The following is a 25,744-nucleotide window of genomic DNA, read 5'->3' as shown; positions in this document are numbered from 1 at the left end:
CACATCTTTAGGTTTTATAGGCTGGCTGATGAGGATCTGAGGCTGCTCAGCCAATGAGCACAACTCTGGGAGACCTTCTGAATCTCCTCCCTGTCTCCTAAATCTCTGCCTTCTGATCCCATTGTTTTCAAGTGACACTGCCTCTGACAGCTGGAGTTTTCTCCTGGTCAGCTCTTCTCCTCTTTCTGCTCTCTGCAGCTTGCAGTCAGTTCATTGGATGGAGGCACTGGGACGGGAGTGGGACAGGAGCAGGAGTGGATGTACAGAGCAGTCTGTGAATGTGAGATCCATGGTCCTCAGTGTCTTGTGCAGAGGGTGGGGCCTGGGAGTTGTGGTACTGTTCGGTATCAAGAAGCTGGACACAAAATCCCTTCACTTCTGTGTTGTGTTGTAAGATGGAAGCGTTGGGATGGCCAAGTGGTCTCTCAGGCGGGAGCAACAGAAGCAGGAGGAGAAGGGCTTTACTAATATCTCTGAGCTCCTGGTCTTCAGACAGAGTTCATGAGGTTACACTGACCTTCCCAGTCCCAGGGTTCCTCCAGAGAGCTCTCTGTTCTGGGTTGATGTTTTCTCTGCTGAATCATTCAGGCCCCTGGAGTCCTGGGAGAGATGGATTAAAGCAGAGCATACCTGAGCTGTGGGAAGCCCACAGGCCATGATGCAGCTGAGCAGAAAGGCAGCTATTGAGTCTGCTGAATGTTTTATAGTGCATTCAGGTACTGAGACCACTATCAAAGCTGGATATTATCCATTTAGATAGAGCCTTGTCTTCAAAATAAATGATAACCCTTTCAGGATGAGCTGCTGACAAGTGAAGGAGAGAGGCTGTATGTCTGATACGGGAAGAGGAACTATTCCAAGAAGGCTGAGCACTCTCACCTGAAGAGCAGAAGAGATGGGAAATGAGCTCACAGAGCCCAGGCATCCCTCCAGATCATGGCATCATCCAAAGTAAATTTCCCAGCAAACAATATTTTTGCATTACATCTGGGGAATTTTGAACCCAACACTCCCCAGAAGAGAGGGTTAGCCCAGGGCTTGGTGTGGTGTTTTTTCGTTGTTGTTGTTGTTGTTGTTGTTTTGTTTTGTTTTGTTTTGTTTGGGGGGGGTGGTTTTTTTTTTTTGTTGTTGTTTGTTTGGTTTTTTTTAACTACAAAGGTCAGTAAAGCCCGAGTTAGTGCAAATGGCTTGGGAAGGAAAGGGGAAACAAAAAAAACTGTGCTGGATTGGGAATGTGATGCCATAGGTATTGGTATACAAGGGAAGGCAACATGGACCTGAGGAAGTTGAAAGGAGCTGTTCTGTTGGGAAATTACTGCTGGGGTGAAGATGTTGTGGGTAGAAAGGAGCTGTAGGTGTGGGGAAGAGGTAATGAAGTATAGGAGGATTTGCAGAGATCTACCGGGAGCAGTGGGACTTGTGAGCCCTGGGGGGAAGGGAGACAGCAGTGGGAGAGGGCAGCGCTTCTTTCTGCAGGCAGTGTACAGAGCAGGTGACCAGCGTCCACACAGCAGTGAAGCTCACCTTGTGCCCAACCTTGCTCAGACACACAGAGACACAACTGCTGCCTACAACAACGCACAAGCCGATGTAGAATAGAAGAATGTAGAAAGAGAATCTGAGCAGTGAACAAAAAGGGGTGAGGGAAGGGAGAACGGGGAGTCATTGTGAGCACAGGAGCTGCTGCGCTGGACAAGATGAATGTCCCTTTATGCCCTTATCTCAATCCTGACAGTGGCTGATATCAGATGCTCCAGCGAAAGCTGCAGAAACTATCTGCACAACACATCTGGGCATTGGTGTGATAGCATCCCCGCAGGGGCTCTTCCTGCCAAATTCCATTTGCTGATCAGCCTACACATGGAAATCAGAAGACTGAGAGCTCTTCTCAGTTTTGCTCTGGCTGACGTTGCAGCCAGAAGGACTTTCACTAGTACAGCCTGCTAGCCCAACTCGTTTCCTTCCCCACTTGCTCTGTTCTGTGTGTGGGGTATGGGGTCCTCAGCCTTCGTGGCAAGCGCAGACCCATGAGCTACGTCCCTAATCCCTGTGTTTCTGCAGACAAGCACAGCCCAAGGTGGACTGTATCCTTTCCAGTTCCATCTAATTGCCACGGGTTGGGGGCTTACCCTTTCTTCATCCTGCTGTTTTAAACACTTTGTAGCACCCCTCTTTCCCTCTGTGGAGGCCATTTCTGAGCAGGAGTATGAAGAACAAACCAGGGGATCTACATACTGTTACCCTGTCTCGGTGACAACATACTACTGCCATGGAAGTAATGGAAGGTTAAACAACGCTCCATGGCCCAAGTGGAGGGTGTATACCAACATTTCCAGGTGCTTGAGGCATTAAGTCTGCTGCTTTCATTCTGCACGTAGCAGGACTGATGAATAGAGGAAATAAATTTGAGAAAGGATCCCAGGAGCATAGAAAAAGCATCTGGGATTTACTGACAATTGCTGATCTGGGATTTATTGGCAATTGCTGAGCAAGTTGATGGAGTGCAGCATTATCGCGAGAGATCTTTGACAGACCCTAAGATGACATTCCATAAGGTACCAGAGTGTAATCTACAGACCTATTGTACCTACATCTGATGGAAAACCAACACTAGCTATTCATACTCAGAGCAGAAGGAGACTAAAGAACAAGAGAGGGAAAAAAAAAAAAAAAAGGAATAAAAGAGCTTTAAAAGTTTGGTTTGGCTGTAAATGAGAGTTGCTCCTGGCTCTCTGCGCATGATGCTCTTCTGGAGAATTTCTCAGCAGCTTGGGTGATCACAAAATCACAGGTGGTGAAACTCTGATCTAGTAAATTTTATGGGCTAAGTCCTCCCTATGGATGTGATTAGATGTGAGCCTGTGACTGCCTTCAGAAAGACTATCCCTCTCCTCGGCATTGGGTAGGAAGTTGCGGCATAAACCGCAGGACTCTCAGCTAGTCCAGTTCCTCTGATAGACTGCTGATAACACTGGGAAGTGTGGGGCTTTGTTTTTGGCCCTCCTGTCCCTTGCATGCACACATGTACATACATATGCACAACTGCCGGTGGTTTCCAGGTACCCGAGTCTGTGATTTCCCCCAGCTGCAGGATTACACACCCAGCCAGCAGAAGTGGTTTTGTTCTACTCCCCATGCCCTCCCTGAAATAACTGATTTTGGGGAACACACTGCACCAATTCATTGCTACTCATCGACGTCCCTGCTGTAACATCCTTGACCATGGATCACGGTCCCTCTGGCCTGTTAGGTGTGTTTGGGTTCACACCACTACAGCCCCAGGCAGGGGCTGCTTCTCACTGTCCTCGCTGTGCCCGCTCCTGGAGGAGCCCCAGCGAGGTGAGCGCTTGGCTGCTCACTGCTGCCAGCTCTCTGGATGCCTGTCCACATCTCCAATCTGCCCTCCGTGTCCTGCTGCAGCCCCAGAGGAGGCGGCTGTCGCTCCCTGACTGACTGCATCACGGGGTCACGGCTGCGCTGGCCGTGCACTGTCACTGCACGGCATGTGAGACCAGCTGAGCACAGCAGGTCACTCACAGGAGTTCGAGCACGTGGGACTTGGCTGGGTACTCCAGCTGCATTAAAATCCACGGGCAGATAAATCAACGGCTCTCCTGGGATGATCTCTCCATGTACGAGCCCCTGCCCTCTTCTTTCTCCTGGCCTTTGTGGTGAACTCAGGCTCACAGGGAGGTAAGTGAGGATGCTTGAAAGCTATGATTCACACTTTTAGGCCTATGCTGCCTGATTTTTTAAGGCTCAGAATTATTTGCTGCTGGGACATCATGCTTGTACTTCCACAGCTGCTTTAGTCCAACAGTGTTCATGCGAGAGACAGCACACAAAGCGTCGCCTTGGCAAGAGCCTGCTCTCCATGGGTTAACGCTGCCCTTCCTTGGGAGCAGTGGCAGCTCTGCACACTGCTCTTTTGAGGTCAGGATGATGGCAATAGGTAATATTTCTTGAACTGCTAATGGCTCCTGGTTTGGTCCACGTGAGTTTTGTAGTTTCTGGTACTCGGTTTGTAGCGTGCCTTACGAAGAGCAGGGAGCAAAGCCTACTCAGAGACCATGAATGTTTCCACTTTCTTTCCATTTAAATTAACACTTTCATAGTGCCAACATGGAGCTTTCCAGTCCACAGAGATTCAGGGAATTTATCTCTCACTTTAATGTAATTTTTTCTCCAATACTCATTGTTGGTTTGTTGGTTCATTGGTGTAGGGTTTGTGGGGGTTGTGTTTTTTTTTTTTTTTTTTTTTTTTTTTTTTTTTTTTTTTTTTTTTTTTTTGGTTCATTTTTCAGAGGTAGCAATGCTTATTTCTAACATGCTTCCCAAACAACAACAACAAAAAAGCTTTAACCAGGCTGGGAAAACCCACAAATGAGGCAAAGGCAGCTATATGCTGACAGAGGTTACTGAAACACACTGGACTTCACCACCCCTCCTTACGAGAGCAACGCCTGCCATTAACACAGAGCACAAATTCATGAAGTATTCCTCACATGGTTAAAAAGACTCCCCTCAACATATCCTCCCCTTCATGTAGATTATAACTACCCCTCCCTCTTCCCCCTTTCCCCCACCAAGGTAAAAGCGCAGTTGGGAGCTAGGGTAACCCCACAATACACACATAATGTAGTTCCACAGCTCAGGGACTGCACCAGCCAGCTCTGCGCTGCTGCTCTCCAAGGTTTGCAGCAGGGCAGGGGTGCCAGGGGAGCGAAGGTTCTATGAAAAAGAATTTGAAACAAAACCTTGGATTTTGAGCTTGTATACTCAGGAAATCAGAAAAGGTAGAGATGGGAGAAGAGCAGAACTGTGCCTCTGGCAATACAATCATGTAGAAATGTGTTTAGCTAAATAGACTAAGATCATCTCAATGTCATAGAATATGTGTCCATGTCCAAAAAAACGTGCCTCCAATGTTGCTGACACACGTGCCAAGGTGAAGGACTGAATGATGGATTTGTAGCTCCCAAATTGCTCATAACAAAGATCCCAGTAGTGATCCATGCAGTGCCTGTTATTTATTCTGTACATAAACAAAAGAATTCATCCTCCGGGGACTCTCAGTCTAGCTTCTTTCATTAAGAATAAATGAAGTATTAATAACAAAACAAAAAAACAAAACAAAACAAAACAAAAAAAAATTACAGAACAAATATTTTTGAAAGTGTTTTTTTGATTGGAACACATTTCTGTAAAGCTCTGTCTGGAATAAGCAGCTTGTAGTGCAATGTATTTCAAATAGATAGAAATAATGCCCTAAATAACGGGGCTAATTAGATGTACTTTCTCTACAAAACCACAACTCTAATGTTCCTGTCTCACTGTAATTAAAGAAGCATTTACCGTGCATTGGAACTTTTAATTAGGTCTAAGATCTAATAAACTTGAAGTAAACTAACAAATATTTTCTCTGCCAGTGGGTAGTTTTTAATCAGTGTTTAGAGGTTAAAAATTTCAGATAGCAGACATCAGCTAGCGTCTGAAGAGCTTGAAAAGGCATTTGAGCATAACCATTTGAGTAACTGTTGTGCTCACCCCTGTAGTGTTGAGCAAACCAGTTCCAGACTTTTCCCTTCGGTAGCTTAATTTTTGTGGGGAGAATTACTCTAGAAACTGTCTATGGAGGAGGTTTTCTAGGCTGTGGAGTAGATGTGGGTACCTGCTGGGTGCCAAGTATGGGCTCCTTCCCCCTTGCAACAGCTGTCCAGAGGCTAGACCAACACTCCTGCTGTAGTCAGTGGAGGAAAAGTCGACTCATTCCCTCCCACACAGCATTTGAGAGAGATGAGGCCAGCCCCCTGCCGGAGATTCTCTCTTTCTCCATCAAGACAGAGCACCTTAGTGGCCATCCCAGATTAAATATCTGAATTACAGACATCCAAAGAAAGGTAAGAGGCCTTTCCCTGCCCTGTACCCCAGGAAAGCCCTGCTAGTATGAGATGGAGTTGTGAGTTTGCTAACATGTCCCTGCACAGAAATCAGAGCTTGGCCCACAGGGGAGTTATTGTGGAGGAGAAGACATCTCCTAGTGGCAATGGGGTTGCAGGAATCCACTGGGGACAGTTTGTGCTAGCCATGTAAAGAACTGTGTCCCGCTCCTCAGGAGGAAGGGACAACGCTGAGGGAACTGGGACCTGGATGATGAGTTGGACACAGGGACTGGGGGCAGAGCTACATCCACATGCTGTGCCTGTATGGGGTAGGGAAAGGGACATGTCTCTTGATGAAAAGAGGCTGTGAGTAGGAAGGCTGGCAGTCCATCCCAAGCAGTTTGCCATGGCTGTGTTGAGGTTCGCATGGCAGTGAGACAGAAAAGGCATTGCAGTGGCCAGACACGTACACAGATGGACAGCAAAAGTGCACAGAACTGTCTGTGGTTGACAGGTCTGAGTCCAGGGAAGGAGGTCACCTGAGATCATTAGGACAGACTTCCCTGGCAGAAGAGTACAGTCTGCAATGGAGCAGTGCATCCATCCCCTTTTCCTTGGCTGTTTCAGTAAGATCAGACAAGCGTAGACCCTTTAGGGCTTAACCTTTCAGGAAGGTTCCTGTGCAACAGGACCACCCCTTTGAATCATAAACCACAAATCCTTTATGTTTTCCTCTGGAAGGTGGGGAATGATGCTAGAGCTCCAAAGCATAATCAGCATATTGTATCTCTGCAGCATCCTAAACTGCCTACAGGAACCAGTCATGCTATCTTCCCGTGGTTAAATAGCTCAGAAATTTCCACATTCTCTGCAGAAGAAGGGGCAGGGGAGTAGAGTATAGGAATGTATGTTAAAGGATCTACTGAGGAAGCAGAAAAGTCAGGAGGCACATGCACAGGATGAAGACTGAGAGTATGCTCTTGAGAAAGAGAATGCTATGGAGGATTTGATACAGTGAAGAAAACTGGCAGGATGTGGAAGGTGTGAAGGCCTTCAGATTTGGTCATGGAAATGGGGTTAGGACACTTTGGAGGGGCAGGATGAAGCTGAGAAGCTGCTGAAAAATGGGCACACAAAACAGTGCCCACGAAGGCACTATTTGCTTCAGTACAACTGACACATGCCAATACTGGTGGAACAGAAGGTCATACATTTTATTTTTTAAGTCGCCTGCATCCAGGGAATTACTTTAATGTAGCTTGAAGTACTGATAAGTGGAATAAATGTGTGCCATTACCCATAACAATAACAGCCCTGGAATATTTTCTACCCAAAGATCTCAAAGCACTTCTTTTTGTGATTTATTCATTGACTCTTTGTGTCCTCAGGGAAGGAAGGGATTATAATGATCACCCACTTTGCAGGTGGTGAAACAGGGGGTAAGTAGCTGAGCTCTGAATAAAGCCATGACTGTTATCTCAGCATCAAGTTCCCAAGCCAGCCTTGGAAAGGAAAAAGTTGCAGGAGCTGCCAGGAAAACCTCTGACATCCCAAGGCACATGCCAGGGGTACCTGTTGAACCTTCCTGATATGACTGTCATGTGAAGACAGACATTCAGACACCATGAGGTCAGAGCTGAGCAGGCTCAGTCTTGTGCCAGGCAGGTTTTCTGGTGCTCTGGCTCCTGTGGCCTGGATCCCATCACCCTCTGGAGGTGGTCAAGCTGCAGGCCTGTTTCTGAGAAACAGATTTACATGGGTGAACCCACACTCTCTCCCCCCTCACTCCCAGGTACCAGGCTGGTTTCTCACCCACTCACAGTCGGCAGCTCACAAGTCAACAAGGGTGTTTGGTGTGATCTGAAAGCGTGGAGAATATTTGGGGTCTGCTACCTCTCTCTGGTTATAACTGATGTTCAGATTGGCTCTCATGCTACTAGACCAAAGAAAAGGGGCACAGGTCCACACAGCCCTGGGTGACACTGTGTGTGTGCTCTATATGCTGTACTGTGTGCAATATATGCAAAGTATATATATTAAATGGAAATTTGATAGGGAAACCTATCTCTGAGTATATCTTTAAGAAGCCTACTAGGAACTCTCTGGGAGCTACCAGTGTAAGAGACAACTTCCCAAATGGGAGCTTTCCACAGTTGTGGAGAAGGGTGTCTCCAGATGCAGAGCAGAAGTTTGAAACGTTCTTGTTGTGGTGGGAAAAAGCTCAGACCCTAACTGGACAATACAATTAAGGATACAGTTAAGTTGCTTGGCCACAACCAAAACACTACCAAAGCCTAGGAGGAGGCTACTGAAGCCTCTGTGTTGGTGAAGCCTCTGTCTTGCTTCTGTCTCTTACCTGCTGACCCTTTCCATCAACATGACTCCCTCTTTCTTTACTAGATCTGACAGAAAACACAAGAAATGCAGACCATCAGAGTCAAGTTCCTGAAGATGTTTTTCCAGTAGGGGCCAGCAGACCAGCTCATCCTGGGGGTGCAAGGTGACCTAACCTCGCTTACACTGGCTGCCTCTGTCTCTCAGACTAGTACAGGCTAAAGTGAAAAGCCTGAACTTGCCTTCTGCAGCTGAGGAGGGGCTGGGGGAGTAGTGTGGCAGCACTGAGAGTTATTGCTGTGGCATTTATGGAGCATGTTGCTATGAATCGATATCTCACCATAATTACCTCATTTGCCCGTTTTTCAAATTAGATAACAAGGTTCAATGCTTGACCAGATCATTCTTCATCCATTTGCATTTCCTCCTCTCCTCTGCAGTGGAGGAGAGCCCCTCTCCCATTAATCAGCAGCTTTGGGGTGAGTGGGGTTGCACCCTGAAAACCAGCGGCTCCTTTTGTCTTTTATGCCTGAACACTGTCATCAAAAGGTGGGAGGCCAGGCCAGACTGCCCACGCTGGGAGGACAGGGGGTTGTTCATCCAGCTGGCTCCATGCTGAGATGGGAGGCGGAAAGCAATGAGCTCACGATCTGTTCAGACAGTGACATTTCCGTGGGGCAGGGCTCATCCATCATGATGTGGTGGCTGAGGAGAGCTGTTAACTGTTTCAGCTGGCTGCTTGCCTCCTGTGCTGCTGCAGCTGGGGTTGCTCCCACAGGGAGCTCAGGACCTGCAGCATCCTTGGGGAAGCAGTGTCTGGGGTCTGGGGAGACCCCCGCCTTGAGCAGGGTTACAGTGAGAAGGACAGGAGACCCCCACCATGACTCAGTGTTTGGGCAACAGAGAGCATCCATTTGTAGGGCAACTGCTTCTGTTTCACCCCAGCTCTGGGGAGATTTCTTTTCCCCTTTGTACCTGCTGTTCTCTTTGCAGAGGACAGGCAGACTCCCCCCAGTATGTTTCCTGCTCATGGTTTGCATCACAGACCGACATGCACCCGCCTCTTATCTCAGGGGTTGATTTCTGGCTGAACCCATCACCCTCCATGCTGTGGCTGGGGCTTTTTTTTTTCCTTTTGCTCAGCAAAGCATCATAATCATCTGGGTGGTGGCTTGGCTTTTGTAAAGACAGCACTTGCTCAAAATCAGAAGATTATCATATCCTGAACCCCTCTTCCTGCCTCATTCTCCTGAGCTAGCCTCCAAGGCAATACCCATCACCAGGTATTACAAGCAAAGCAAATTCTTGTAGTCAGATGGCTCATTAGCTCCTGCTTCCCTGGAGACTCCCCTGTGCCTTTCCTCTGTTGTCTCTCCCCTGGGAGGAGCAAAGGACTCCACCTTCGCCAGGGCAAAATAAAGAACAATTAGACAGTCATTAATCTGCAAGAAGGGAGGGCAGGAGGAGCACCAGCTGCTGAACTGCTGTTGCACAGCGGAAGTGTGGTTTTCCAGGAGCAGGTGGGAATGCAGCTTGGATCAGAGGTGGGGGAACTGTCTTGTTCCTCTCCCTTGCTGTCAATTAGTACAAGAGGTTGGCCTTACCTCCAAATAGCCAGAGACCTCGGGAGCAGCTCTCAAAGCTGCAGCAGATTCTCTGGAGACTAATTGGGGTCTTTCACCTCCTTTTAGCTGCTTCTCAGCAATGCACTCTGGAGTGCAAGCGGGAGAACAGATGCTTGTTTTGTCAGGGAGTCAGCAGAGCTTTACCAACTCCCTGGAGCCTGAGGGGTAATAGGAGGAGACCTGGGAGACATGGCCCTGGAGTCAGCAAGCCACTTTCAGTCATTTACCAGTAGTCCTGGCAAACTGAGGAGATCCCAAATGACTGAAGGTTAGCAAATGTGACACCCATCTATAAAGGTCAGAGGGATTACCCAGGAAAATACAGGCCTGTCATCCTGATCTGAGTACCAGGGAAGGTCAGGAGGCACGTCATCTTGAATGCCACCATGCAGCATGTATGGGACAGTCAGAGGATTGTCACCCAGTCACCACAGGTTTAATAAAGGAAGGTGCTGTTTAACAAACCTGATCTCCTTCGGTGACAAGGTGACTCACTTGGTGGATGATGGAAAGGCTGTGGATGTATCTGCTTGGGCTGTGGTAAAGCCCCTGACACTATTTCCTCCAGGCTGCTCATGGTTTGGACAGGTGAACTCTTTTTTGGGCAAAAAACTGTCTGGATGGCCGAGCCTGGAGAGTGATGGTGAACGGAGTCACATCAGCTGGTGACTGGTCACAAGTGCTGTTCCCCAGGGTCCAGTGTTGGAGCTAGTTCTGTTTAATCTTTATTGATGATCTGGATGAGGGCAGTGAGGGCACCCTTAGTCAGTTTGCAGGTGATACCAAGATGGATGGAAGCATAGGAAAGCCCTGCAGAGGGATCTGGACAGGCTGGATTGATGAGCCAAGGCCAATTGTATGAGGTTCAACAAGACCAAGTGCTGGGTCCTGCATGTGGCTGACAACAACCCCAGGCAATGCTACAGGCTGGGGAAAGAGTGTCTGGAAAGCTGTCTGGCAGAAAAGGACCTATGGTGTTCAGCCTGGAGATAAGGACCCTCGGGGCACCTTATCAGTCTCTACAATTGCCTGAGAGAAGGTTGCAGTGAGGTAGGGGTTGGCCCCCTCTCCCAAATAACAAGTGACAGAACAAGAGGAAATGGCGATGAGTTCTGCCAGTGCAGCTTTAGACTGGATAATGGGAAAAAAATTACGGAATGGGTAGTCAAGCATTGGAAGAACAGGCTGTCTAGAGAAGCAGTGAAGTCACCATTCCTGGAGGTGCTTAAAAGAAACGCAGATGTGGCGCTGAGGGACATGGTTTAGTGTTGGACTTGGCAATGTTGGGTTTATAGTTGGATTCAGCGAGCTTAAAGGTCTTTTACAGCCTAAATGATTCCATGTTTTGGTGAGGTGCTTTGTGGCTGGAGACAGACCCTTGCATGGCAGGGTGGTGCCTGCAATGGCAGCCAGCATGGGGGCTCCCCATTCCCAGCTTTCAGACCCTGCATGAGACTCCCTGCTCCCTGCTCGTGTCTTTCTCTGTGCCCAGGTCCTTGGGCTGACGCTCATCCAACCTGTATGGGACCACCTGCCTTCTTCTGCACTTTCTCCTCCATGAAAACATGTGGGGAGACCTTTATGCATGTGGGGGAAGCTGGTATTTTGCCAGTGTGCTGCAGAGGAGGAACATGTACGTCCACCCACAGGAGCCCCCCTTTTCCCTCCTGCTGCAGGAGGCTGATGGTGGCTTACATGAAATAGATACAGAAGTGTCCTATAAAATGGGAAGGGAAAAGACTGCCCAGAGGTCACCTGCAGGAAAGGCGTTTCTTCCTGGGGAGAGGAGAAAGGGATGAGGTTGTTCTGAAAAGATGCTCTGGACTGCACCAGAATACGCCATGCAACGAGTTTGAATGGCGGCTGGTTATGAGCCCCAGAGGGGAGGGCAGCAGGATTCAGGCTCAGTTATTAAGACCATAAATCATGGAGACAGTCATGGGAAAGGCTGATGAGAAGAGTATGTGCAGCCAGGAATGCCAGGAGGGAGAGACAGTGGGCATCAGAGGCACAGAGCTTCTACACATTGTCTTATTTTAAGAATTTTTCTTTTTTTATGGCAGTGCTGTCAGCTTTCTCAGAAGAAGGGACCAAATGATTTTAAGCTCCCATTTCCTGAAGACCCAGGCATGAATTCCAGGTTGTTCCTGATAAGAGTAAGGGCTGGGGAGTGGGGGATGAAACAGCATTGGCAAGGGCTGCAGGGCAAAAGTGAAAGGCAAGGACGGGGCTGGAGTGCAGCACGGAAATACCAGGATCCACCCATGCTTGAGGCAGGGGCCAGCCAAGATTTGGGACTGCAGTATTTTCACTGTCAAAAGCAGAAGGCAGGTTTTGGTGAGGTGGGGAGGTCAATCCAGAGCACTGTCTGCAGTGGGAGGTGGAGCTGTTTGAGGCTCTGCAAAGCCAGGTTTGCTGCAGTCCCTCCCCTCGGGCAGCCCGTGTGGCACTGATGGCTCCTCTGCTGCCCGAGCCCTGCCGCTTGTGCTCAGCTCCAGTATCTGTGCAGTGCTCTAGGTGTGATGCCTAGCTACCCGAAGGGTACAGCAGATCCTTGTCCACTTGCAGCTGTCCAAGTCTCCCGTATCTCCTTAGGAACCTCCAGCTCTTTCTGGTTAAATGCTGAGGTCTCTCAGAAATATCTGGGCTATGGAGAGGCAGTCACCCACAGCTGTGCAGCCAGTGCACCCGGTGACTCCACTTTCCTCTTGGGCTGAAGGCAATTGCCCTGCTCTGGCTCAGCTCTGACTTTGCTTTTGGCTCTCACATAGAGTATCAGGCATAGCTGGAGCTGCACAGGGACATACAGCGAGCTTTAGGCACTACTCATGTACTGACAGCAGGGCTCTGGCTTGCTGCAAAACCTGTTTAGGACACTGGGTTAGAAGAGGCTGAGTCTTGGGAGTGTAAATCTATTGGATGAAGGATACCCCAGAGATTTTCCTCCATGGTGTAGCTCTTTTCAGAGGCAGATGAAGTTGAAATAATCCAGGGGAGCCAATAAGAACATAAAAACTGGTCCTGGTGTTTTGAACAGGTGAGATGCCAACCAGGCTGAAACAGGGCAGGAGCCTGTCCAGAGGCTGCAGCTTAGTGTTCAGGCATGGGATGGGACCCTCTTCTTTTTCAACAGTGTGGAACATTTTCTGATGCTTGCACAAGCAGGAGGTGACACCTATGATCTGCTTTGTGGTCTGCTGACAGGCTTCACTTGCTGCCATGCACCTTGCAGGAGCAGCCCTGGCCCTTCTTCCTTGTCTGCTCTCATGAAAAGCCTTCAGAGGCACATCAGTCTGGCTTTTGCGTAGAGCAATCTGTGATGCATCTGCCTTCCCTTGTGCCCAGGGGCTCACGTGGGATGTGGAAAAGCCCTGCAGGGACGTATGGATCATCTCTGAGCTCCAGCTGCCAAAACCTTCGGCCTGCCCTGGCATCCCCCACATAGCCAGCAGCTGCAAGGTACCGGGCTCTGGGCTAGCCCGTCTCTTCTCAAGGCAGTATGAAATAATTAGCTAATTAATCCCCATTCCCTCTCCACGGCAGGGAGGAGTACTGGCTCGGTGCCAAACCAGAGGCGCAGGAGCAAGCAGTTATCTTGCCTTTTGCTACGTGAGGGGAGCGATTGGGAAGGCTGTGGCATCCCGAGCCCTCCGAGCAGCAGGTGACAGGGCAGAGAGCCCAGGGGACCAGACTGCACCACCTGCCTCCCTCCACTAAGAGTCCCGAGTGCAAAGAGGATCAAGATGCAGCCAAGAGAGGCGGAAGGTGGCTGTCCTCACACAAGGTAGGGCAGTGCTGCTGGTAGGCCATAGAGGGAAGAGGGTTTCCCAGAGATCAGAGATCCAGTGCTAAGTGAAAATCCAGGAATGATCTGTAGCTGTCATCAGCACAGGGCTATTGCTGACGGAAAAGGGCTGGGGTAGGGGGTCTGGTTCAGTCTGAGCCCTCATGGGGATGAATGTGTGGCATGAATATGGGGCCACATCCACATGATGGAAGTGTGATTGTGGAGAAACGCAGCTGGAGGGAGGTGCCCCCTCCATCGCCAGATATCCAAGCATAAGCTAATCCAACAGACCCCCCCCTTGCTGTCCCCCAACACTCACTGAGCTGATGGACAAGGCTTTCCCAGCCAGACTCAGGACCCAGCTCTGCTCTGGGGCTCACACAGGCTGACAGGATGTTACTGCAGTGGGCTGCGGCGGCAGCCTCTATCTCTAAATCTTCTCTGCTTTTTAGGTCACTTTGTTCTGCTTATAAATCCTGGTCTTGTCTTAGGAACCATAAATCTTCCTCCCCAGTCAGCACCATTTATTTTTTTCTCTGGTCTTGTTAAAATAACAGGGTCAGAATATTTAAAGTCCAGATTGCTGCTTTTCTGTTGCGTTTTCTGTGGGTTTGGCTCATAACAAGTATTCTCTTCCATTCTGGGGAAATGCTGCAGACCTGCAGCCAGACAGCCTTGCTTAGGAATTTGTAGGAAGAGCGGAATATGGAAAAGGGGTTCCAAAGGATATGCTGAAATAATCTGCCACTCACACAGCCCTTGCATGTACGTACAGTTCAATGCATGTGTGTGGCACACCTGATGCACCTACGTACACGCAGCCTTACCTTCCCTGCTTTCACATGCTTACCACCTTGCTGGCACCTGCCACCTCTCTTCACTGAGGCACAGCCTTGCACAGGTCAGAGCTACACCTTGTCCCTCTCTCTCTAATCCTTACACCCTCATATCCAATCCCAGGCATCTGGCAGGGAACGAGTGGTTCCCATTCTCCCCCTTGCCAAGCATGGCTGCTCACACAAATCTGGTCTCTGCCATCCCAGCTTGGTGCTCTGAGCCTTTGCATCCTCTCCAGTGTCAGGAGCTACTTCTCAGCAACCTCCGTACCCAGCTGTGCTCCTCACCCCTTCCTGCAAGACGCTGGTGTGCCTGGGGAGGGGGAGAGATTCTGTGAAAGTCAAGTTCATGTGTTGGCACAGCAGTAAACAGCCTCTGCCAAGCACCAGAACAGCCCTGCATGGGATCAGGAGCCTGCCAGAAAGTCGTGTGTGATGGTGCAAGGCCAACACTCCAAGCTCAACTAGCCAGGAGCCTGAAAAGATGCAGTGAAGCATCTGCATTACAGTTCTCTTAATGACTGTACAGCTCGTGTTTCTGCAGGTTTCATGTGAAGGGCTGTACTCACTTGAGCATGCAGTCAATACTCCTTTCGATCTTTATCACTCACTGTCTGGCTTCAGGCTTTATTTATTGCACAGCATCAAATCACCAAGCCAAAGACAAAAACGGCTCACTCCCTTGTGGCACTTTTGGTGGGCATTCCCAGTGATCTGGCTTTAACAAAATTAGCACTGCTTCTACCTTTGGAGGTGATATTGCTGTCTACAGTGCGCACAGGAGGGACTGAGCTGTAGCAGCTGTACAATCAATAGCACCTTGCAGGAACAGCCCGAACCTCAGCCTGGTTTCTAATCTGCCAGCACATCCTCTTCTCCCTTAGGGAAGAACTGCAACAAAAAGCTCGGGAATGTATTAGTGTGTAGGTAATGAGAGTGACTGCAGATGGGGTGTCAGGCAAACACAAACTAAACAGTAAATTCTAGGTTATCAGAGGTAATCCCCAATGGTGGTGCCCTGTCTGAGAGAGCCAGAGCCCAGGCTTTTATAGTATGCGTCATTTTACAGCTGACAACACACTAAAAATTTTGAATGCTTTTGCAAAGCAGACCTAGTGTGGGGACAACTAGATCAGCAAAAATTAACAATTAATGACAAAAATGCAAAGTTCCAGGACAAAAGGTAAGTGGCCAGAGTAGACTCCAGCTCTCTGGGTGATTAGATTTTCCTTCTTTGGCTGCCCTCCTCTACCTCATTTCCCTCCCAGCCTGTGCCTGTTCCTTCAAATTACAGCCTGCTTTCCTGCCCTGTCCCTGTCCAGCCTCAGAGCTGTTCTGGCCTGCGTGAGAAGGGAGAGGAACTCTGAGGAGGAGTCATGGCAGAGTGGGACTCTGTGTCTCAACACGTGCATGACAAGGGTGAGCAGAACTTGGGCAGGAATGACAGAGATAAGTGCTAGGTGCATGCATATATATGCAAATATATATGTATGTTACATATACACACACACACACACACACACGTATTTGTTTAATAGTGCTTTCCAGTACTTTGACCTGAATCACCACAGTAATTCCAGCATCCAGCTCCCTTCGGACTCCCACCTGCAACAGTTATTTTCTGTTATGAGAGGGGAAAAGGAGGCATTTACTAGGCATGATTACTTTCATAGAATCATAAAACCAAACACCTGTTTTGCCAGTGGGTTTCATAACTGTTTGCTGTGAGGGAAGCATAGGAGGCAGAAATGCTGGGTGAGTTTTGAAGACCCTTCTGCATTGCTTTGAGCTGTATCCCCAACCTTCTCCAGGTAGCTCAAGATGCCATGGAGTCATCATCGTTAACACCAGCTGAGGTGGAGGGTATGGCTGTAGCTTATGTGATCCACTGCCCCACAGTCAGGGTACGCAACTGAGTGCTGGTTTTGTTTTAGAATCTGGTGAGGTTCAGTCAACAGCAGCTTGTGGCATGTGAAACAAAACTATGTTTGGCTTCCACACTCGGTTCTTGTAAGTGTTGCTCTTAAGGGCTCGGGTGAGGCAAAGTTAACTTAGGGTCTAAGCCGAGTAGCACTGCTAGAGAAGACACGTTCACCTAAGAACATCTTAGGCATCACATGGGTCATGGTTGGCATTGCCCATTCTCTGATGTGTCCACAGAGTGGCTGGACCCGTGCTGGAGACCCTGGCGTGGAGGGGAGTGTCAGAACAAGGGGCCCTGGCACCACACTGAGAGCCCAGGGCTGTTGGTTTATTTCACACCCGCTAGTTCTGGAGCTGTTGCCTTGGCTCATCTTCTTGTGGGAGAAGTCAAGAGCAAAGGACTAAAGAATCAGTTTTGAGTAGAGTCATCAGAAGCCAGCAGTCTCAACAGCTGCAGGTCTGCGATGGAGAGGTTTAGAAAAGGCAGGGGGAGTGCTGGGTAAGAGAACATCAGGGGAGGGCTCCAAGGCACTCCTTTCACAAGGGTTCCCCAGCACTAACTGCCCCAAGCCTGCCAGTGCCATGTCTTATGCCCAGCCCCCGTGCTGGGGTTTGAGCAAATCTGAGAAGCCTTCCTTCCCCAGGGACTTAACCAGACGTTTTGGGAAGACTCAGGGTCAAACACTGGCACATGACTCAATGCTGGGCAGCAACACAAGCTCCTCCCTGCCCCAGCCACTGTGAGCACCAATTGCAGGCTGCACCTTGTCACCCCCACCCCACAGAGAGGGACACACAGGCTCACCCACTCGAGTACTGCAGCTTTATTTGAATGAAACAATCCACGTTGAGAGTCTGAAGGTTACACGGCGGGTGCGCTGGGGCCGGGGGGAGGCGGTGGATGAGGCAACGCTTATAAAACATCTCACCCTGTTTAAAAGGTTCAGTTCAGTCCCTTTGTGTTTTGTGCTTTTAACATTGTGGATGGCTTGGTATCATGGTGGCAAGAGGGTCCCAGCTCCACTCAGTGGTGGCGATGGCGCTCCATGAGATGGGGAGTGGCGATGGGACAAGACATGGTGGAGATGAGGGAGGTGAGCAGGGATGAGGCTCTGTCCCAGGATCCCCACCTAGGATACTGATAGCAAAAAACCCAAGAGACATCAGAGGACCCCCCCTCCCTCCTCCACAGTATCCCCAAACACTCAGACTTTGTCTGTCACTCCATCTGGGGAGCTGTTTCCAAACACTTCTGTCAGGTCAACCAACACTTTCTTACTGACCTTGGTGACCTGGAAGTGTGAGGCGAGGCAGTTCCACTGGAACTGGATCCCACTGAAGTGGCTCATTGCTGGGCCTGAGCTGGTTCTCCCTGCACCTCAGAAGCTGAGGACGGGATTTTGGTGTGATCCCCTTCTATGGGATCCAGGGATTAAGTCTGCTGCTGTCTCTCCCGGCTGGAAATGAAACACTTGGTGAGGGTAAGTAAGGAGCAGGGGGATGGAGTGAGAAGGAGTGTGGAAATCGCTGTCACGCTCACTTCTGGCCAAAGGCAGATGTCAGAGTTGTTTCCCCATGAGACAGTTGTATCTTGGATGGTGGCCCCTTTCCTCTGCTGTGTGTATTGTGATACAGGCAGGGTGGTTCTGACTGGAGAAGAAGACCTAAGCAAAACCATACTGGCACTGCATTTCCCATTCCATCTAGAGATTAGAGATGGTCTCCATGCTGTCAGGCAAGGGCTGTGACTAAAATCACAAAGAAGAACCATGTATCTGCAGCATTCACAGCTTGTAGGGAATGTCTTGAGATGAATGCGTGCCGTGGAGCCCCCTGGAATGAAATGGTACATCTAGAACATCCTGTAAACTGGAAAACAGGCCAAGCTCATCTATTTGAAAGCACTGTCACTAGGCCACTTTACCCAGCTTTAACACTAACAATTACACTAATGTGCTGAGAAGCTGGGGATGGGCAGCAGAGAAGAACAAACAAGGTTTGATGAGAGGAAAAGGTCACCTCCAGCAAACTCTGAGAGAGTGTTCTTGTCTCAGGATGCTACATGCATAGGAAAGCTTCATTGCTACAGGTCTGTAAACACCTTCCCTCATCAGCATCTGAATTTTCCCAGGGAAATGTCTAGCGCTCACCAGTCCCTTGCTCAGTCTCTGTGTGGTACGTGCTGCCACCCATACAAAAGACCCAAGCACTACTCCAGTCAATGCCTGTGGCATTTTATAGACAGAATGGTATCTATGTTCTCCTCTCAGCACAATCTAGGTGCTGCCTGAGCTGGCCGTGCTGCTACAGCCCGGCTGTCGCTCTGCTGACTGATTCCCACAGTTGGTTCTTGAGAACAAGGCCCAGTGAGACATGATATACCAAATGTTCCACTTTTGAAGGTGCTCCAAGTTGGAGCATGGACTGTGGAGAATGGAAAGGTGGGGACTCCACCTCCTAAAGGGGCCCTGTCTCCTCCCTACTGCATTTCTGGCACCTGCAACACACCCACATCTCAGCTTTTAGCTCTGATCCCTCCACAAGCTGCTCAGATGAACACCTTAGCAGCGCCGGACCTACAGTGCAGGCAACACCCAGAAACAGTTTCACCTCAGCACCACACGACTTAGGCAACTTCTGAAGATCCTGGAGTATCTCTTCATTGTAACAGCTGGGCTTTACACAACTGGAAGCCACTTCACCGCCTAAATGGCAGGACCAGAGCCCATCTCCCCCAGCCAAAGCAGATCCCCACTGGCTCACAGCAGCAGCAGCAGCAGCAGGGGGGCTTTTGTCTTCCTACAGACTAGGCTGGCAGAGCAGACAGGTACCCTTCACTTGGCTCAAAGCTTCAGGCAGCCATTACTGCATAAGGCACATCCATCTCCATGAGCTTTGGGCACTGGCACTGCCTGGGGACTGGCTCTGAATGACAGCTGTCCAGCTGGCCCTGTTCTACACAGAGTTTAGGCCATCCTGAGGGTAAGAAATCCCACTCTAAGTCAAACGTTCACAGCTCAATTTCCTTTTAGAACAATAGCTAGTGGAAGCACAAAGTTTTGTCTCATTCCATAGGAGCAGATTGTTTATAGGCCATAGCAAATGCAAGCAAAAGCTGGATTTACCACAGACCTGCACAGCTCTCTACAAAAACCTCTTGTCACCCAGCTCTACCTTTGCAACAGTGAAGACAGCATGTCTCCCTTGTTCTCTGCCCCATGCCTGGAAAACCCTCACTATGAAAGGCAGCAGAGAGAAGGATGGCGCTCATAAGCTGGGACCAGCCCTTTGCGGCTTTCCTCGGGGATCATCCATGGGAGGGCATGGCTTGCCTGGCTTCTTCATGGACAGACGTGCTGAGGATCTGGAGCTGGACTAGTGTGTTTTACTGGGAAATGTGGTCTCAGGATTTTCTTTAGTCTCCTTGCCCAGCATCTGAGAAACTGCAGGTCAGAGCCTGCTGCCTGCTATCAGTGAAACAAAGGACAATGCACCGTTCGGCTCATCTTTCCTCTCTCCTTTTTCCAGAGGACACAAGTTCTGTTCCATCCTTTCAGCCACGCCTGGGGCTGTTGTGAGCCCTCCTTTGCCTCTAATGAAGCCAGGACACGATCCACACTAGGTCCCTGATGGAGCCAACACAATGCCCTGAAGTGCTCCTGCTCCACCACCACCACCCAGGCAGCCCCACCAGCCCCTCAGGCTTTGCCAGGGCTGCAGGGAGCAAGTTGGAGAAGGTGCCAGAGCAGATCTAGGCGATCTGGACTGAGCCCCCATTCCCTGCAGCCACACGGCACAGGACACAGTGAGCCCTGCTGACTTGCTGTCTGTCCCTGGAGCTCTCTCTCCTTCTGAGAAAGGATGCTTGATGGCAAAACCACTGAGCATGCACCTGAATCACAGCCCAGGGTCTGGATGTCAGGCATACATCTCAGGCAAAATGGAGTGGGATGGCACTGCTTTTCCACGGCCAAGAGGTTCTCCTGCAGACTACAGGTGCCTGCAAGCTGCATCCTCCCCATCTCTGGAAAGGTGGGCTGGTCAAAAGTGGCCCTGGGCTGTCCCACAGTGCTACTTGGGATGTTTAAAGCCTTCAGGGCACAAGTGGTCTGATATGACCATACCAAACTATAAGTAGCCATCAGAAGACCCCAAAATCCCCTGTGGTGTGCTGGGTGGCGGCAGACGGTCAGCCAAACTGACATGTGCCTAAATCCCAAAGGAAGTACAGAAAACACACGTATACCACAGCTGTCATTTGGGATGCTGGGTGTACCAAGGCTATTCAGCTCCCTGCTGGAAACCAACAGCTGCCAGTCATTATCATGGAGAGTACATTTGGTCAGGTTAAAATGCAATATCCAGAGCTGTCCAGCATTTTTCTTCTGTAAAACGCTTTTGTGTCAGGATGAGCAGCAATCAGTTGGGCCAAAGCAAATACAAATTATGGCAACAGCCTGCACAGGGTCCTGCTGCTGCAGACTTGTTACAAACAGGGATGCACCCACATAGAGGGCAGCCTGGAAAACACAACATACTGGGGGAATTTAAAGACCAAAGTGGTCTCTCCCAGAACCAGGAGGCCTATCCTTTGCACAGGAAATACTCACAACGCAACTGCTCGTCACCATTGAAAAGAAGGGTCCTTCTCCCTGGGTGCGAGAGCTGGGCCTACTATCAGTAGGTGCTGCAGCACCCAGGAGGCAAAGGGGTGCTGCAGCATTTCCAGAGAGAAATGGATATCTGCATGATGCTGACAAAGGTGATTAAAACAGCAGCAGCTTCCTGAGCTCTCTGCTTTAATGAAAAGGTTTGTCTCTTCAAGTGGGGTGAGGTGACACCATGTACTCCATGGAGGAGGGAAAATGCTCTGGTTCCCTTTGCCTGTCCCTGCCTGGGGCAGCATGAAGGACCCCCTGGCAATTCCCACAGGTAAAATTCCTTGCTTCAGCCTCACTGAGAGCTAATGGGGAGAGGGTTTGCCCCTGACAGTGCCTTGCACGGGGACCACTTCATGCTGGAGACAAGGCTCAGTGCAGAGCTGGAGGGACGCTTCTTCCACCAGCACCACTGGCTGTGCCCCCAGGCTGAGAAGCACCTGGCAGAACCCAAAAGCTGGGAGCCCTCTTGGCACAGAGTGATAGGGCTGAGGAGGAGGAATCCAGACTCTGCTCTCCCTTTGGTAATGAAGTTTTTTTTTTTTTTTTTTTGTAATTCTGGAGTAGTGCACCCACAGGATTTTGTATAGAAAGAAATTAAATCCCAATACTTTGAATAGCAGTAGGGAATAAAATATGATTGCTATCATGTTTACTACACTCATTCTCACATCTCTAAATTATTTTTGCAAAAAAATTACCAGCCTAAATATCTTAAGGACCCCCCCCCCGCCCCCTCAATTTTTTCATGATTGCTACCATATTTCTTTCCAGAAGAAAACTAGTTCCCAGAAGAAGGGCTCCCTATCACTGTTGCTACAGCCGTTCTCCAGGCAGCACGCTGTGCAGCTCTGCTGGAGCAGCTCTGCATGCCTGCCAATCACGGAATCCCAGAATGTGCTGAGTTGAAAGGCACCCACGAGCAGTTCCCAAACCGTTTGTGCACTATGCAAAGTTTTTCATATACATCAAACATTTTTTCATTCCCATACAGCTGGCAAGAGTTGCACTCAGGTGTTCCTAATTACTTAACTCCAGATCAAATGGAACATATTAGGTCCATTGCTTTCCAGCGGCTTTTCTTCTTTGTGGAAGAAAAATAGTCTATTATTATTACCAGCCAGGCACTGCATTTCAGGGCAAGCAGTAGGAACTGATGGTCATATTGTTAAAAGCCATGGATTAAAGTTCTGTTGATGACCTGCTATTTGGACTTGCACTGAACTGTAGAAAATTATAATTAAAAAGTATATTTTTCAGAATACAATGAACAACTACAAAAAGAGTTTTCAAATGTAAGTTTCTTTGTAAGCCCCACTGGTAACTACACAGTAGCATTCACTACTTCTAATATCTACAACTTATACCCAGGAGCCTGCACACTCACGTATTTTCTGTTCTATACCCTGAAAAAAAATGAAATCGAGTATATATCGGCTAACACCCACACAGCATTCTTCCTAATGTATTTCTACAACTACCAAGCAGAGGTCTCCTTGTAAATAAAAGCAGCCTCTTAAATTTATATTGCACTTTTCTTCTGCAGGGACTTTCGTACTATATACAGGAATAATATCCATCATTGCTGAAATGCAGCCACTTCTGGAGTGGAATAAAGCAGCTACTGGATAGGCACAGAGCAAAATAAAACATTAGGAAGAGAAACATAACATTGGCACTGCAACAGATATTTAAGCAGACAGACAGTAATTAAGTTTAAGGACTGTAATTTAGCCAGAACACTGTGAAAAATGCGAAGGAATCTTTAATTGGAAGGGGTAAGGAGTGTGGCTTTACATCTCACCTGGGATGCATTACCACCACAAGGAGACTTGCCTCTCAAGCATGGGGTAGTAAACAACAAATACCACTGTCCTCAAAGAAGAGGGACCCTGCCCCTCCTCCATCCCATCACTGCACAGCTTCCCATCCTTATTGCTGAAGTGCCTCTTTTCTCTGATACCGTCTCTCAGCACATCTGCCAGGGAAATTAGGTCTTTCCTTCTGTCCACTGTACTTCTGACAAGCAGAGGCACTTGGGTTAATGACTTTTCCCCAAACTTGCCACCAGCTGCTTTCTAGCCAGAGATAAGAGAGCAGATGTCTAAGTGGGAAGGGGCTTCCTGAGACTTTTACTGAAGCTGATGGACACCTGACAGCAGGAGAAGGCTTCACCTCTGGCAGGGGCAACCTCCTTGCTCTGCCCTGGACCTCTGGCCACCAAAGGGCTTCTTGCCCCCTGTGCCATGGATTGGTGTGGTGAGGCTCTTACGTCCTTCCTCACAGGGACTGGCACCAGCGCATGGACTCCCTCCCTGCAGACGTCCCTTTCTAAAACTGTGGTGCCCTTTTGCTGACACTTGCCTCATGGGTAATGCTTTGTCCATCACCCTGAACCTTCAGGCTGCACCTCCCCAGCCCCACAGCACCTCTGATGCCCACTAAACACCAGCAAAACCTGGGCGCTTGTGCAACCTGGGCTGAGCAGTCTGTAGAAACAAACCCGTAAGGGCCTCTGCCTCAGAGCTCAGGTGAGATATTTGCCCTGGGCTATCTCTTACCGATGGGGAAGCACTCCTGTCTCCACCTTCTGCCCAGCAGAAGCCTCCTGCAACCAGCAACGAAGCACAAATGTTTTGCTGCTGACAGATCAGGAGCCATTGTGAAGCTCCCAAGTGCCCCTGGAAAGCACAGTCTCTCTCCTACGAGTGAAAGTGGACTCTTACCAGGAGTGGGGTGATGACCTCTGACTTCCAACAAGAGCAGCAGAGGGCTGAAAAAGCTCAGCCTAAAAAAGGGCAGCACTGGCTGCCCCTGAAAATGGCAACAGACAGCAAGACACAGACTTGCTGTGGGCACCCACTGCATCCCATGACACTGCCTGGCCCTGGGCAACATCATGGGTTTCCCGGTCAATTGTGCACTGTGATTGAGGTCTGGGCTCTGCAGGGAGGAGTGGAGGCAGAAAAGACACAGCCCCAATTCTTGGAAATGGAGAAAAGCAAAGGAGCTGGGGAGACCTGCATCATGCCCTCCCACTGTCTTGCAAGGCCCCCTGTGAAGAAGGTCCCCTTGTCCCTCAGAGCTGATGTCCTTTCTCTCTCTGATGGTGGCTGGATCTGCCGGGAGCAAAGTAAGAGCTTCCCCCCCTCAGTGAAGGCAATGAGCCCCAGCCATGGCTGGACGCTGAGCTAGGCAGGAGGCAGCTAATACATTCAGGTGATTTCAGACAAACACAGCTGTCCTAGAGAAGCTGATATATTCATCAGAAATGGGTAAGGAGCCGTGGGTCTTCAGTGAGACATCTGTGGTGCTCCAGATAGGGATTTTGGAGGGGGTGTCCTTTAGGAGGAAGAGTCACATTTAACTAATTACCAGTGTGGGCTAGTAAATCCCAGCTCACAGCCTTGTGGGGCTAACTCTGCCCTGTGCAGGGAGGTGAGTCATGCCCAGAGCTGCTTCCAGATGCAACAAGGCTATTGCAGCTCCTATTGGGCTGATGCAGGGCAAATACTTCTCCTGGGGATTCACCTGAAGCAGCACCTTGCACCTTCACCTTGAGGAGGTTAGGCCAGACCTGCTACAGATCTGCAGCAGAGAGAAACACCAGCTTTACCCACTCATGACACCGTCAAGAAAAAGGGTGAACTTCCCCCATCCCTGTTCCCTTGTTCCTCAGTGGCAAACAGGGACACAGTTCAGCAGAAGCCCCTCTTTTGGGCCAGCTTCCTGCCTCCATCTTCCTGGAGCAGTTTCCTGCCTGTTGCACCTTTCAGCTCCTCTGTCCACTGCCCTGGCAGTGGAAGCTGAGCGCCTGTGTGGCTGCACGTGCTGATAAAATTCAGCCACCTCAGCCCCGAGCAGTGATGCTGTTGCCACCTTTTGCCCACACTGCAGCAAATGCACTGTGCATGCTGGAAGGCCGCGGGAGGTGAGAGGGCAGCATTGGAGCTGCCTGAACTGCCAGCCCAGGGGCTGGGTCATGGGCACAGGACTTGCTGTCTGGCTGAAGAACGTTTAAATGCCTGACTTTTCTTGTAATCCAGAAAACTTGAGGTGGAGGAAGTTAAGCAATGGAATAAAACCCAAAATAAATAGGTAACAAAATGGGGGCAGAGAAGCAACCCTGGGTTTAGGGCTGAAGCAGCTGTCATCCCAACATTCACAGGGGAAGCCAATGTGAAACTGCTCCACCCTTCCAGTCCCATCTCATCACATCCCATCCCTCAGCGCCATGGAGACCAGACTTTTCTGTCTGCAGCTCAGACCTGCTCCCTACCCAGCAAGAGTGCTGAGGGACAGAAAGAGGCTCTTGGAGGCCAGTGCTGCAGCTGGATCCAGCCAGGACTTCACCACTCAGCGTGGTCCATGTCACTGGTCCCTTCCTTGCTCCATCTTCTTCAGGCCAGGGGATGAGAAGCACAGAGCGGTGGGGAAAGGCCAAAGCAAACCACACTGGGGGCAGTTAAATACGTGAGAGCCTGGAAGATGTGGATGGATGGAGACACTGAAGCACATGCGGTGCGAGGAAAGGCGCTCCGGCCGTCGGCACGCGGGGCGGCTGCTGCCCCACAGACGAGGCCGGTGCTACTGCAGGGAGCTGCAGCCGGAGTGGGGCTGCCCCAGCCAGCGGGAAAGCATGAGGAGACAAGGGGAGTACTGCAGGATATCGTCCACTAAGCTGTGGGCTCTGCAGCAA

General features: G+C 49.8%; 1 protein-coding gene across 1 annotated transcript in view; it reads right to left on the bottom strand.

The window, feature by feature from the left end:
- Window positions 1-557: 557 nt before the first annotated feature.
- Window positions 558-25,744, bottom strand: part of MDGA1 (MAM domain containing glycosylphosphatidylinositol anchor 1) — a 165,643-nt gene continuing 140,456 nt past the window's right edge. The window contains exon 15 of the mRNA XM_040059100.2: window positions 558-600. Coding sequence (XP_039915034.1) covers window positions 581-600 — 20 coding nt within the window. The 3' untranslated portion in view covers window positions 558-580. The remainder of the gene's footprint in view (window positions 601-25,744) is intronic.

This window comes from Hirundo rustica, chromosome 3 (assembly GCF_015227805.2).
Source record: "Hirundo rustica isolate bHirRus1 chromosome 3, bHirRus1.pri.v3, whole genome shotgun sequence".
Taxonomy (NCBI): Eukaryota; Metazoa; Chordata; class Aves; order Passeriformes; family Hirundinidae; genus Hirundo; species Hirundo rustica.
Note: the sequence above shows the minus strand (reverse complement) of the source record. Positions and strands in the feature narration are given on the sequence as shown.